The sequence below is a fragment of the Metopolophium dirhodum genome, chromosome 6 (genome assembly GCF_019925205.1).
Source record: "Metopolophium dirhodum isolate CAU chromosome 6, ASM1992520v1, whole genome shotgun sequence".
Taxonomy (NCBI): Eukaryota; Metazoa; Arthropoda; class Insecta; order Hemiptera; family Aphididae; genus Metopolophium; species Metopolophium dirhodum.
Window position 1 is genome coordinate 35118819 of NC_083565.1, and position 14091 is coordinate 35132909.

The 14091-nt window shown below is 32.7% G+C and overlaps 1 protein-coding gene across 1 annotated transcript; it reads right to left on the reverse strand.

Annotated features, from left to right (window-relative positions):
* Window positions 1–1649: 1649 nt before the first annotated feature.
* LOC132947757 (uncharacterized) lies at window positions 1650–5113 on the reverse strand. The gene is made up of 2 exons (XM_061018002.1): window positions 4634–5113; window positions 1650–4502 (listed from the first exon to the last, which is right to left on the reverse strand). The coding sequence occupies exons 1-2, from the start codon at window positions 5111–5113 to the stop codon at window positions 1650–1652; spliced, it is 3333 nt and encodes a 1110-aa protein (XP_060873985.1).
* Between the last annotated feature and the right edge of the window lie 8978 nt (window positions 5114–14091).

Here is a 14091-nt window from a genome sequence, read left to right on the forward strand (position 1 = left end):
TGAAAATATCCCACTGTGCACCGCATCTCCGCATAACCATTCAAAACAGCAAAATATTTAGATTGTATTTTTAGAATGTATTCTAATTTTCTTGGGTCATAGGTATCTAGTATTATTTCCCAAATGTACGAATCATAGATTTTATTTAAACAATAAAAAAAACTTTTAGTTTTGTATTCTTGATTGATAATTATAACTAAGAAACAACATTTTAACAAATAATTATCGTACCTATATAATAATATATTAAAAAATCTCAGATTTACACAAATAACAAAAATCTCGTTGCCATGTAGGTACATGAATGTTTGAAAAATCTACAATTCGTATCTGTGTCACAGATACTAACCTCTAACCTACCACATTTCTGGTATTCATTACGAATAATTCTTCATTCCTGCGGTCAACCTGTTAAAACGCATTTCCGTTAATTATTCTGCCTGTATTAATTATTATCCGATAAATGAATATGTCCGATATCAATATTCCGTCGAAGAGTGAAACAATGCTTCTGGTTTTCAACGACCCGCGAACAAATACACCGAAACCTTTGGCTGACAGCTGTTATTTGAAAAGTTTACGTGTGCATAAAAGATATGTATCTATGCCGAACATGTGCATAATGGATACAAATTTCTCAGCCAAAGCGACAGAGATCGGGTGGCGATCAACGCCAAATCTGAAGTTTTGGCAGGTCGCCAGCGATGTACGGAGACCGTAATCTTCGGAACAACGTGATTCCAAGAGTCTACTGGACGGCCGCGGCAAGCTGTGTGTATCCACGCCGAATTTTATACCCGTGCGTCAAAATTTAATTGGCGATACACCGGCTGCAGTGGTTGGGTGTGGCGATCAACGCCAAATCTGAAGTTTCGGCAGGTCACCAGCGATGTACGGAGACCGGAATCGCTGGAACATCCGGATTCCATGATCCCCGTGTGTCCAAATTTAGATGGCGATGCTCCAGAGTCGCTTCAGAGTCCACATCGTTCGTTTTAGCGCCGGACGAAGGAATTCGTCAAGCGGTTGCTTTGCTGCTGTGGTTCTGTTGACACGATAGATGACCAATAATGTAGATTATAGAGTTAAAACGGTTTCTAAACGTCCCCGCCCCTCCCCTCCCACCATTATCTCACTCCCATGTTCGCTGGTACTATTGTGTCCGGCCAGGATTCTGAAACCGTTTATCATGTCCTCCATTGTCGTTTGTACCTGCAAGTTAGTGTGGGTTTGCCTCACGTTTTTCATGCACTGTACCACCGTCTGTACCACCGTCGGCTCTTCGCCACCTGTTTTGTGCCGTTCGTATGTTTTTGAGCTGTATCTTTGCCTTTGCACCGAAATAATTTCATATTGTATACCTAATTATATTCTGTGTAATAATTTAATAATATAATAATGTGTTAATGTAATAAAAATGTAACAATTTATTAATGTAAGAACAATGTAATCTATACTATTACTAGCAGACCCGGCGAACTCCGTTTCGCCACCAGATTCGTTTTATGTAACATTTCGTTTGGTGATTTAAAGATAAAGAAAAAAAATTTTTTTTGTTATATATTTGAAAAGGAAAATATTTATTTCATTTCACAACAGTAATAAATTCATTTCAATTACCTACTAAAATGAAGTGTTATTTAATTGTTTCATTGTAGTGCTCTTTGGTAAACCACATTTTTTGTTTTTTGGTCTGACGTTAACACAAACAAAGCGGATGGTTTCCCAACTCGTGAACACGCAACGTATAACTGTCCATGTGAAAAACAATGATTTTCCAAATTTATCCCGCAAACACTAAGCGATTGGCCTTGCGACTTATTAATTGTCATTGCGAACGCAAGGCGAACTGGGAATTGCAATCGTTTGAAGTCAAACGGAAGATCAGTCGGAATCATTGGTATTCGAGGAATACATACATTTTCACCTGCGTACTTTCCGTTAATAATGGTTGCCTCAATTAAATTCGGCATAAGTCTCTTTACCGAAAGTCGAGTACCGTTGCAAAGTCGCGGTGGATTCAAATTACGCAGTATCAAAATAACTGTACCAACTTTCAGTTGCAAGTTATGTGGTGGAAATCCTGGTATCTCCAGAGAGTTCAAAAACTCCGTTGGATAATTTACTACATCATCGGGATTTGTTATTGAATCAACGGATTTGTATGTCACCAAATCGCCAGCAATTTTTGATTGAATGGTGAAATTCAGTGCGTGGACATCATTATTCTTTGCTGCAAGAATTGCTCGTTGACTTAACCAAGCATAATTCTTATAATTCTCACTAATGTTTGGGAAAACATTTTCAATAAGAACTAATTGAGTGTCTACAAATCGGCAAAAGTCGTTGGTAAGAGTAATTAATCCAGATGTCGCATCAACTGGGACTTTTCCATTTCCAAGATCTAACAATTGTTTGGAAAATTGTGCAGCACTTTGATCATTTTGAAGTTGAACTCTCATATTAGTGGTTAGCGATAATGTTTTTACGTTATTCCATAAAGGTGATGCCTTTAGGCAAGCATTCAATTCATCTGCAGGCGTTCCACGGGGAACTACTGGCAACGTCTGCCTGAAATCGCCTGCCAACAATATCATCAAGCCGCCAAAGATGTTGTTATTTCTCCGAAGATCCTTCAGTGTGAAGTTAAGTGCTTCAAGTGATTTCTTATGTGCCATTGTGCACTCATCCCAAACAATGAGCTTGCATTGCATTAACAATTTTCCCATTGCACTGGATCGGGAAATATTGCACGTTGGAGTATCAATTGTGTTTAAATTGAGTGGCAACTTAAGCGCAGAATGTGCAGTACGACCGCCATCTAGAAGAGTCGCCGCAATTCCAGATGATGCTAACGCCAAAGCTATGTCACATCTTGATCGAATAGTGGCCAAAATCAATGAAATGACAAATGTTTTCCCTGTTCCTCCAGGTGCATCCAGGAAGAATAGACCACCAGTATTATTGTCCACCGCTTGCATTAATGTTTTGTATACTTGTTTTTGCTGTTCATTCAGCAACGGAACATTATTTCTAACGAATTCCTGCAATGTATCAACATTGTATTGCAGCTCTCGATTTAATTCTTGGTTGAATGCATCGTGCATCGATCGATTTGGCGCAATCATTCCTACTTCAATCAGTAGCTTGTTTGCAATAGTCAAGCATTGATCCTCAATCAGAATCAATCCTTCATTGTAGATTTCATCGGTTATTTGGATGTCAGGATTATTCGTTTGAATACGCAAGCGATGCAAGATATCTTCACATATGGCGGCTTTGTATTTGTTCCATAACTGAATTGGTTGTGAAGGAAAACATGTGGTGATGATAATTGCGAACAGCGTTCGTATTTGGTACGCATTTGATGAAACAACTGAATCTGCAAGTGTTAAATCCCAATGAGAATCGTTCTCCAGCAAACCCAATAGTTGACATGCTTCTCGATATGTTTGGCATTGGTGGCCATTCACTGTTTTCAAATGCGCAAATGATTTCGGTCCACGTACATTTACTAACAGCAGTCGCAAATAAAAACATTCATCGTTTCTAGGATGAACAGTGTACATACGACCTAGTGCATCAGTTGAAAACACCTGTGGCCAGTCTGGAACTGGGGTTCCTTGTTTGCGACGTTGGAATTTCTTTGTTGATTGATTCCAAGTGTAATACTTGGGCTTTTCAACGTACATCAGCGTCGCTGCGAATGGATCTGCTTCACACATTGCAAAGAAGCTAGTCAATGTTGTCGATGGTGGTCTCTCAGCTCGTTGTGCCGCATTAGCCTCAGTGAAGTAAACTCTTTGGCCATTTTCCAAATGCACTGCTAAATGTACAACTGTGGGATATCTTTCATGAATTTGAAATGACAATAATCGCCACAGTGCTTCATTAGTACTTACGTATCTGCCCATTTGGAAGTTGCTGATTTCGTCATTCACATTTTCCGACGCAATACCAAACACAGCCATGTCGCTGCCTTTTGTGACGTACTTGCACAAATATTTGATTGATTTGGCCGAATGACAACTCTCAACGTTTGCATGTGTTTCGAAAATTCGTGATAGCAGCGGGCAATATGGTACAATGAATTCATTTCCGATCTCAATCTCTTGATTTTGAACTTTAACTTTGATAGTTCGACCGTTATCTTCTTTTGAACGCCGACGATAAACTGGATATCCATCGTTCCCTGTGACTGTTTCAGCAACTAACGGTCGCGGATATCGTTTTGTGCACTTTCCATCAGCCATGCAAGGCGATAATGGATTTAATGCACCGCACGGTCCATGCACCATCTGTGTCGTCACAATGTCGTGTAGACGGGGATCAGTGACTGGATCAGGAATTTCAGCTGATATGATGTCATCCACTTCATTTGAATGTAATTTGTTCAGCAACCAAATTAGGATATGAGCATGCGGTAGTCCACGCTTCTGCCATTCCACCGAGTACATATAACAACGTGTGTCACCAAAAACTCGATACTTAGTACCTTGTATCTGTAATTGCAAATAATCATTAAAATTTGTTCATGAATACATTGTAAATCGTGTGATGGTGTAGTGTGTGGTGTATATGAAGTTGTTATGTGTTGCAATTATGTGTTGGTTATGTGTGTTGTATCTTTTACCTTGCAAGTCGGCATGAAGCCGCCTTCTCGAATGATATTAGCTCCAAAGGAAGTCATGCGAAAGCAGTTATTGTATTCAAGGATGTGTTGAAGAAAATGGCTGGAATCGGGATCACTTCCATCAAACAATGTTTTCAGTGGCTGTGGTGGTGTAAGTAATGGATCCAGTTTGACTTTTCCACTTGCCCAGCACAATCCAACCGTTTCTCTTTTGAACTTTAACGCATTGCAATATCGGCATATAGTCGTCATTCGTCCAATATCCAAATTTTCATCATCACTGTAGTTCGCAGTGGGATCATATTGGAATGCCAAGCGATTGTATGATGCCAATGATCTTCGTGTGCTCACGCGATGTCTCAATCGGTCATTTTCTCTTATTATATTTTGTCTTTCTTCTCTTAAGTTCCTTGAATAGACTTGTTGCTGGCTTGCATGTCTTGTGCGGCGGCCGATGTTCGCACGTCGTTCTCTAGGCATTTTGGACTATGGACAGAGTGTTGAATTTAACTTCAAATGCACGATCCACATAATTTACACTGAGCTTAAATGAAATTAACTGAGCAGAGAATAATGACTATCTGTCAAACACTTTATCACGCACCGTTGCTATTGGTTTGAAGTACATGCTATGTATAATAGATGGCGCTGTATGTGAAAAACGATTTCCCCACTTTTCTGTTGAATTTTTCCTGAATTTTCCAGAATTTTCTTTGCTATAAACCTCACGGAGCCCAAGACCTTTCCAACGAATGCAAAACCGTGGAAATCGGTTCGTGCGTTCTGGAGTTATAGCGTCAGGGAGGAAAACCGGACTTATTTTTATATAATAGATATAAAGAGGAGTTGTTAGTTACCGTTGTTGAGGGTAATCTCTGGAAATATACTGAACCGCTTTCGAAAATTCTTTCATCAATAGAAAGCCACATTATTTGTGAGTGTCGTACGCTAATTTAAAAAGGGCATTGATCACCGCCGGTAGGTGCTCAAACAGGAATTTCGAGATTTACGATAGAAATTTTTGTTTATCAATGGTTGCTATGGTTTATAGGAGTTGAGAATAATATTTATTAATTATTATTTTTTTTTAATTTGAATATTAATGGAGCGTCTCAATCAGTCGATGTTACGATCAGACGTGTACATTCACTTGCGTGACGCCATCGCTACGTGGCCAACATTGGTTGTTTGACCATTTTCTCTATGATGCATTCAATCGCGAATTGCAACGGGAGCAAGACTATGGTCGAGATGAGCTGGCCGAAAGAGTCTAACACGTGTTTGGCTCTTTTGCTCATAATTAAAACGTTTTTCACAATTTTTTAAAGGGTTGTCATTTTTTGAGGGCAACTAAGTGCACAGGGCCAGCTAGTAATGTAATAAAAATGTAATTATGTACCTGACCGCGTGGTATCAACCTGTTGACGTAGACCGTAGACGCCGTTCGTGTCGTAGATCCGCTGTGGTAATCGTCAGTATGCAGTAGCGTTTACTAGCTGGTGCCCTCCGCTAGCTCACTTTTCTCCTCTAAAAATATTAGCTAAAGTTAGTGTGGTCTATTAAAGTTTTGATGGGTGGAGTGGAGTGGAGTGGTATGGGGTTACCCCGCAAAATGTTTGTCCACTATACTCCGCTTGTCTAAACTTTAAGTACTTATAACTCATAAACTACTAGTCCTAAATTCGTAAGCGAACACCAATTACCTTCAGTTATACCCTGAATCATGTTTGTGAATAACATTTTTTGTCAATGACTTATTTATAACCATATGAAAACTTTATTTTTAAACTTTATAGTTAAAGAGAAAAGTGTTTGAAATCTTTATTAATTGTACTATCATACTTTTCATATTTGTCTTATTTATAGTTCAATTGTATTTTAAAATTTAGAAATATATGACCAATGTGTTGTAATTTATTGCTATACTTGCAGCAGTTAAATTGTACATACAAAATAAGAAATTCTTACTAAGTAAGCAGAAATAAATTATAATATTATAGTATAAGATGTAAGGCATATAAAACAATTAAAACGTTTTGTTTTTAATGTCTATGGATATAACAGAACTTTAAATTAAATCATATGATTAATATGTTAATTTTAACTTTTTAACTTAAGTCTTACCTTTTGGCTTTTTTTATTTACATTTTATTATGATTAAAACGCAGATTTGTATGCGTTTGCATATTTATTCTGGTTGATGGTATGATATGTAAAGTGAGCACAGAATTTGTCTCATGACCTTAACGATTTAAACTATCAAACCATTGGTCTGCATATTTTGACAACCAACTCATTTTTTCATTTTAAAGATTTGTTTTAGGATTTAAATTGCATTTTTCTGTTTTTTTAGACATTTTTGAATTAATTAATATTGCGATATTGACAAAAGAAATATACTTGAGAACTCGCATTGTTTTCTTATAACATATGCTTCTTTATTTCTATATGCTTTCTTGAAATCATTTCAGTTGTGGCATTTTAATTTTGAATATGTTTATTGCTGACTTGTTTTGAGCTGTTTACGATAATACTCAGTTTCCAACTATTTTGAATGCTTTATTTCAATGCAAATATTATATTGAAAAAAAAATGCTTTATGCAGTCAACAGGTTTATAGGATCAAAATGGCCTGAACCAATGTGATCACATTGAGCGGTACTCACTGTATTGTTTGTGACGATATAATTATTATTTTACTATGAAAATATAGTATAGGTAGATGTATAGTGTTTAAACTTATTTACTTTATCTATGCTATCTATATATTTTATTTATATACTATAGCTATAGAATATACAATATACCAGCTACTTATGTACTTTTTCTTTATAGTCTATGCACGCACTGATATAATAATAATAATAATATTTATTGTCACCAAATTATAACAATTACAAACAATTTATGAGTAACAAAACAAAACAAAAAATTACATTAAAATACATTGGTTCTCTTTTCAAAAGCTGAGCTTGTGCTGAAAAGAGGAAGTTGTGATACAGATTTAGATATTATTGATTATGATCGTTATTGACAATTAATAAAGCAAAAAATAGAATAAAATAAATAGGTAGAGTATGCACAAGAAAGACAATAAAAGAAAGGATAAAGAACAATTAGTAGTTGCATTATAAAGGCTATATCCTATATGATATTTATATATAATCGTAAGTAAATAAAATGTTAAGATACCATATTCTGTGGATTATAATATACTGGTATAATTAGAAGATTAAATAGAATTATTTGATAATAGTAATTAATTTTAACACGAATTTAACTATCAACAGTGAAAAATAATATTAATTAATTTCTAAATTAAAGTATAGATTATTGAAACAGAGCATTATTTATATATTTTTTATACATCTTGAAACTCTTAAAGTTATGAATATTAAAATTATAAATAGTACAGTATTGAATGAATATAAAATCAATAATTAAAAATAATACAGCCGGGGTGCATGGCTTATAAAAAGGAATTCGTTCCGTTCCTTAAAAAAAAAATAATTCGTTCCCTTGGAAAATTAACGAGTTATTTTTTTAGTTCCAAATAAAATAAAAATTCTTATTTAATCATTTATATATTTTTTTTATAGGCATATACTTCTTTAATTTTAGATTCTGAGCGAAGCGATAAATGTATTGATTTTGCAATGATGTGTGTTTTTTTTTCATATTTTTTTTGTGTCTGTCATCACCTTTTAGGACAGTAAAAGTGCTTGGATTTTCTTCAACAGTAACTTTTCTGATATGAAAGTGAATCTAGTTGGTACTTTGGGGGGGTCAAAAGTAAAAATTTCCCAGTAGTTTTCAAAAGCGACATGAAAAACTAAAGACAGATTAAGGAACAACGAGAATTTTACACAAAATCTATTTTCGAGAAAATCGATTTTGGGGTTTATTGCAACTCAAAAACAAATGTACCGTAGGTACATGAAATTTTGACTGAATGTTATTATAATATTATCATTTTCTAGACACCATAACATTTTCCAAATATTTTGACTTATTTTGAGCTGTTTACGTACATTTTCAGTTTTCGTTTTTTTTTAGTTTTTTTTTCTGTGGATGTCAATAAAACTTTATTTGTCGGGTAATAAAAGCTTTAAAATTTAATACAAGGCTCCTAATATATTGTTACTATGATATTTGAAAAATATTAAAAATCATTAGTCACAGTTTTTTATTTATAAGCATTTAAAGTTCAAATATTGACAAAATACGGAAAAATCACGAAAATTTGCAAATTATTTTGAGTTAGAAATTCATAAAAAATTTTCTTTTTAAATCTAAGATTTGAAAATGTAATATAAGATTACTCATAAGTTTGTCTACCTTAATCAAAAAAAAAATGTCTACATTAAACTTAAATTAAATTTTTATGAGCGTCTGAAATTTATATTTTTACAACATTTGATATTCATTCGATTTCTCATGTAACAATTTTCTTATTTTATTGTAATTAAAAAACGAATGACTGTAGATACTTGAAAATTTCACTGAAGTTTGTATTAGCATTTTCTATTCCCGATATTTATAAAATAAATTGACTTTTTTTGAGTTGTTTACAGACATAGTCAGTTTTCAATTTTTTTATTTTTTTTTTCTATAAATATCAATAAAATTGTATTTGTTGGGTAAAAAAGCGTGAAAATTTAATATAAGGCTCCTGATATATCGTTCTAATAGCAGTTGAAAAATATTAAAAATACATAGGCACAACTTTTTTTATAAGCATTTAAAGTTCGAATTTTGAAAAAATTTATCAAATTTAAAACTTAATAATTATTTTGTTGTTAAAAATGTATACAATGTTCAAATTTTATAGCTAAGGATTGAATATTTAAATCAAGGCTCCACGTAAATAGGTAAATCAATTTCTATACCTACTTGATAATATTTTCAAAATAATTTGACTCGGTTTAGCTGTTTACAGATTTTTTTTTTATTGTTAATTCGCTTCAACAACAAATACGTTATTAGCGTATAGAAGTATTATTTTTTAATTACAATTTCTTTTTCTTTAAATGTTAAATGTTATCGTCATTATCGATACATATTAATAATGCTAAAAACAAGAAACAACATTTTACTGTGTTAACAGAATAAATTTATTACATTATGATTTAATGAAAAGTTATCAAACAATTTATGTTGAATGAATGAGTGATTATTACAATTTTGATAATAGTCAGGCTACAGCCCTCTTAACTGTTTATTTGTATTCTAGAACTTGAGCATTTTAACGAGTTACATAGTACAATCATAATCGATTAATCTTTTGTTTTCAGCCCTGCGGTTGATACCTACTAACCAGTAACTGCATATTATAATATAATACCATATTGGTTAATGATTATAAATACTATAGTACCTACGACCTACCTATTGGCTATTTATATATTATAATCAACGCTAATTAATAATATACATAATAAATAATAATATGTAGGCACCTAGTAAGTAATAACGAAGTATTACAAGTTGACAGTTATAGTCGCTATCGACACACTAATACACACTAATAAGGCATAAGTAAATAAGTGATAATGTGATATCGCATTATAATATTATAGTCAACATGATTTCGACCTAATAATAATATTATAGCGTAGGTATATATGATAATGTAGACGTATAGTCGACGCTTATATATTATACTAGCTGATCCTGTGCACTTCGTTGCCCGTTAAATGTACCAATTTATATGACTCAAACTTTGTTCAATTCGTTATTTAATATTTGGTGTACGGTGTTCAAAATTTATCTTAACTTTTCTGTTGCCTGGAATAAAAATTCTGATTCGCAGTAGTATATTATCAGGTAGGCAATCTACCTGCGGTAGATCGCGGACCGAGTGCGGTTTGTACGTAAGTGTATGATTTAACTCTAAAGTATCAAAGTTATACCAAGTTTATTTGGATATAATACGGTGGATTAATGTAATCAATTAATACATAATCCTATAACCTAACCCAACCGTACTAAATTCCGACGAATAAAAAAACCAAATTTAACACTTTTTATAAATTAGCCTATCTTCTTCCCAGAAATCTGCACACAAACATTAATTTATATATAATATAGGCTAAGCTGATCCTGTACACTTTGTGGCCCGTAAAAAATGACAACTCTTAAACAAATTGTGATTGTTCAACTCCTTTTTGGTGTAACTCAATGCAGTAAGTGCTACTCAGCCACCCTGGTAGGTAATGTGTGAAAATTCGATTTGATGCATGCTTGTACCTGATCTGCCCGATTAACCAATAGCAACCAATAATAAATAAATACTATTTCAATTAATTATTTCTCCTATAACCATCGATAGCAACCATTTATAAACAGATATTTCCATCGTAAATCTCAAAATCCCTGTTTGAGTGAGCGCTTCTATTAATTGATCGTAGCGTGATGTTATATAGCCTATAGCCTTCCTCGATGAATGGACTGTCCAACAAAAAAATAATTTTTCAATTCGAACCAGTATAGCCCCTTAACCCCCTTTCAGTCCCTTACAGCCCTTTTTTAGTATTAAAAAGTAACCTATGTTTTTTCTCAGTGCCTAAACTATCTATGTACCAAATTTCATTTAAATCGGTTCAGTAGTTTCGGAGCCTATTAAATACAAACAATCAAATCTTTCCTCTTTATAATATTAGTATAGATTATTATCTATAATTTTAAAAGGAATTTATTCTTTTCAATATCCGGGGTTTAATATTATTCGGAGTATTTCGTTCTACAATTAATGTCAAATTATGGACAAGTAGTTTTTTAGTTAGTAGTTAAGTAGTTACTACTTACTATAGTTACCTATTTAAAGTTTTGATGAGCGGAGCGGTTTTTTAACACTTTTCTTAAGTTTGGTTTCACGTCTGTCTGTGATCAAATCTTGCGCGCTCGATTTGAGGCACTTTTTGAAGATGAAAAATTCTGAAAATTGGTATAGACCTTGGTCTTGGATGACAATACAATAATCCGTTGTCATTTTGGGACATGGACCAAAAAAAAAAAAAAGGATTGTCCCCACGACGTCGCCGTAATATCTCTCGCAGATATTGAACTTTCTCTCTTCCCCAAAAAAAACCGCAACCTCTTACGAAGCAAGTATAGGCGTGTCCTATCCATTAATACACATAATGGTCTCATAATGAAATTGTTAATATAAAAAAATTTCAATTGGTTGTGGCAAACAAAATAAATGTCTTGTCATTTCACGACCACATAAACTTATTTATTTATAAATAAATCATAATCACCAGTAGTTTGATTCTTTTTGTTTCACAAACATATTTCTTAAACGTTTAATAAAAATATTTACTTTCAACTAAAAAGTAGAAAATAAAAAATAAAAAAAAAAATTTTAAAAACACACTTTTCCATAAAAACATTTAAAAAAAAATTTTAAAAATTGCACTAAAAAGACAAAAATAATTTTCTGTACTTAAAAATAATGAAAAATTTATTGATGAAAAATTTAAAAGTGTGTGGTGCTCATACACTTGACATATATTCCCAGTCACTATCTTATAAACATGATTGAACAAAGAAGTGTATGTGAGACTTTCCTTGGCTTTTAAATTTTTCATCAGTAAATTTTTCATTATTTTGCTCTTATACTTGACATATACTGCCAGTCACTATCTTATAAACAGGATTGAACAAAGAAGTGTATGTGAGACTTAGCTCGGCTTTTAATGTTTTGTATGATGCACCACACACTTTTAAATTTTTCATCAATAAATTTTTCATTATTTTTAAGTACAGAGAATTATTTTTGTCTTTTTAGTGCAATTTTTAAAATTTTTTTTTAAATGTTTTTATGGAAAAGTGTGTTTTTAAAATTTTTTTTTTTATTTTTTATTATCAATTATTGTTGCTCCGCTATTCTGCTTAACATAACTTTAAATAAGTTATAGATAAACAGTAATAACTACTTATAAGTTATAACTACTAACTAATAAGCTACTTGTCCATAATTTTATGTTTGTAGAACGAAATACTACGAATAATACTCTGTCCCGGATATAGAAAAGAGTAAATAATTTTTAAATGACGGATAATGACAAACAATGGTTAACAATTTTTTTTTTGCAAAAATATTGTTTTAAAACTAATTAAAATTATGTAAGAGAAATATTTTAAAATTGTTTTCTGAAATATTGAGTGTTTTACGTTAAAGGGATCACTTAGATTTGTACCTACGTCCTGGACGTATTTCTATTAATTTTTTTAGGATTCCCAGGATTTCTATATAGGATCCGTTCAAATAGCATCGTGATTGGCCATTAATTTTTTGGTATCATTATATAATAACCTAATTGCAAGTTGCAACCGCGAGTGCCTCTATACCAAGAATCGACTATACAGCTCAACTTTTCAACCAATATGGTTAGTGGTTACCAACTTTACCAGTTGTAACTATATATATAGTTACCACGCCCTCGTACACGACATGACATGCGCATGACACACCTACCTAGCTGTGACGAATACCTATATTATATACCTAGGTACCTATATAGCCGTATAGGTTTGGTTTAAAGTAACAATACTATACAAATAATCGTTTTTAGAATAGAACCTCTTTTGGCCTAATAATGCATTTTCAACTTTAGTCCACTATATAATATATTATAAGGACTAATTTCCACTTTCCTCTGTCGTCCAGTAGATACCTATTTTTCCTATAATATACACTCGATTTTGTGCCGAATATAATTTGGAACCTATCTAGTTGGACAATGCATAACATACAAGAAACTTTAAAACTAAGTACAAATCCATCATACAGATACAACACCTTTCTCTTCAAATTGCTGAATAACGACATTGATGATTCATTTTTATTAAGTCAGTTAAATTTCAAAGTTAATAAACTCTACACTCGCAACAATCAGTTATTTTATATTCCTAACTCTTCTAAAAAAGTATACGTCAAACGACCCTATAAACATTGTATGAATTAATGTATTATTATTCTATGTATTAGTCTAATTATCTTTCATTATGTCATATCTTATTATTTTAATTTATATCATATTATTGTTATTTATACAAATATTATATTGTGAATTGGATATTTGTCCGTATTAATAAATAAATACTTAGGTAGGTTAGGTAACCAGCTACCTAGTACCTAAATATACCTATCTGCATAAATTCTACCGATGATATCGAAAATCGATTAACTGTCGATATTTGAATATTATTTAAACACTGCCCCTACGCTACTATAGAAACATCGCAAATCGAAATTTGTGGTCTAGGGACTTTTTGACTCTCTGCTCAGCTGCTGCTAGTTGCCACGTTATTATCACGTATGTACGATTGGAAGATATCGATTGTTTATTTTAAAACAATCAAAAATGGAGTGATGTGATCGAAATTCGCGACATTCCAGAATAACTTTTTAACAGCTGTATCTGCAGGTGGTGGTGATCTGCACAGACGGC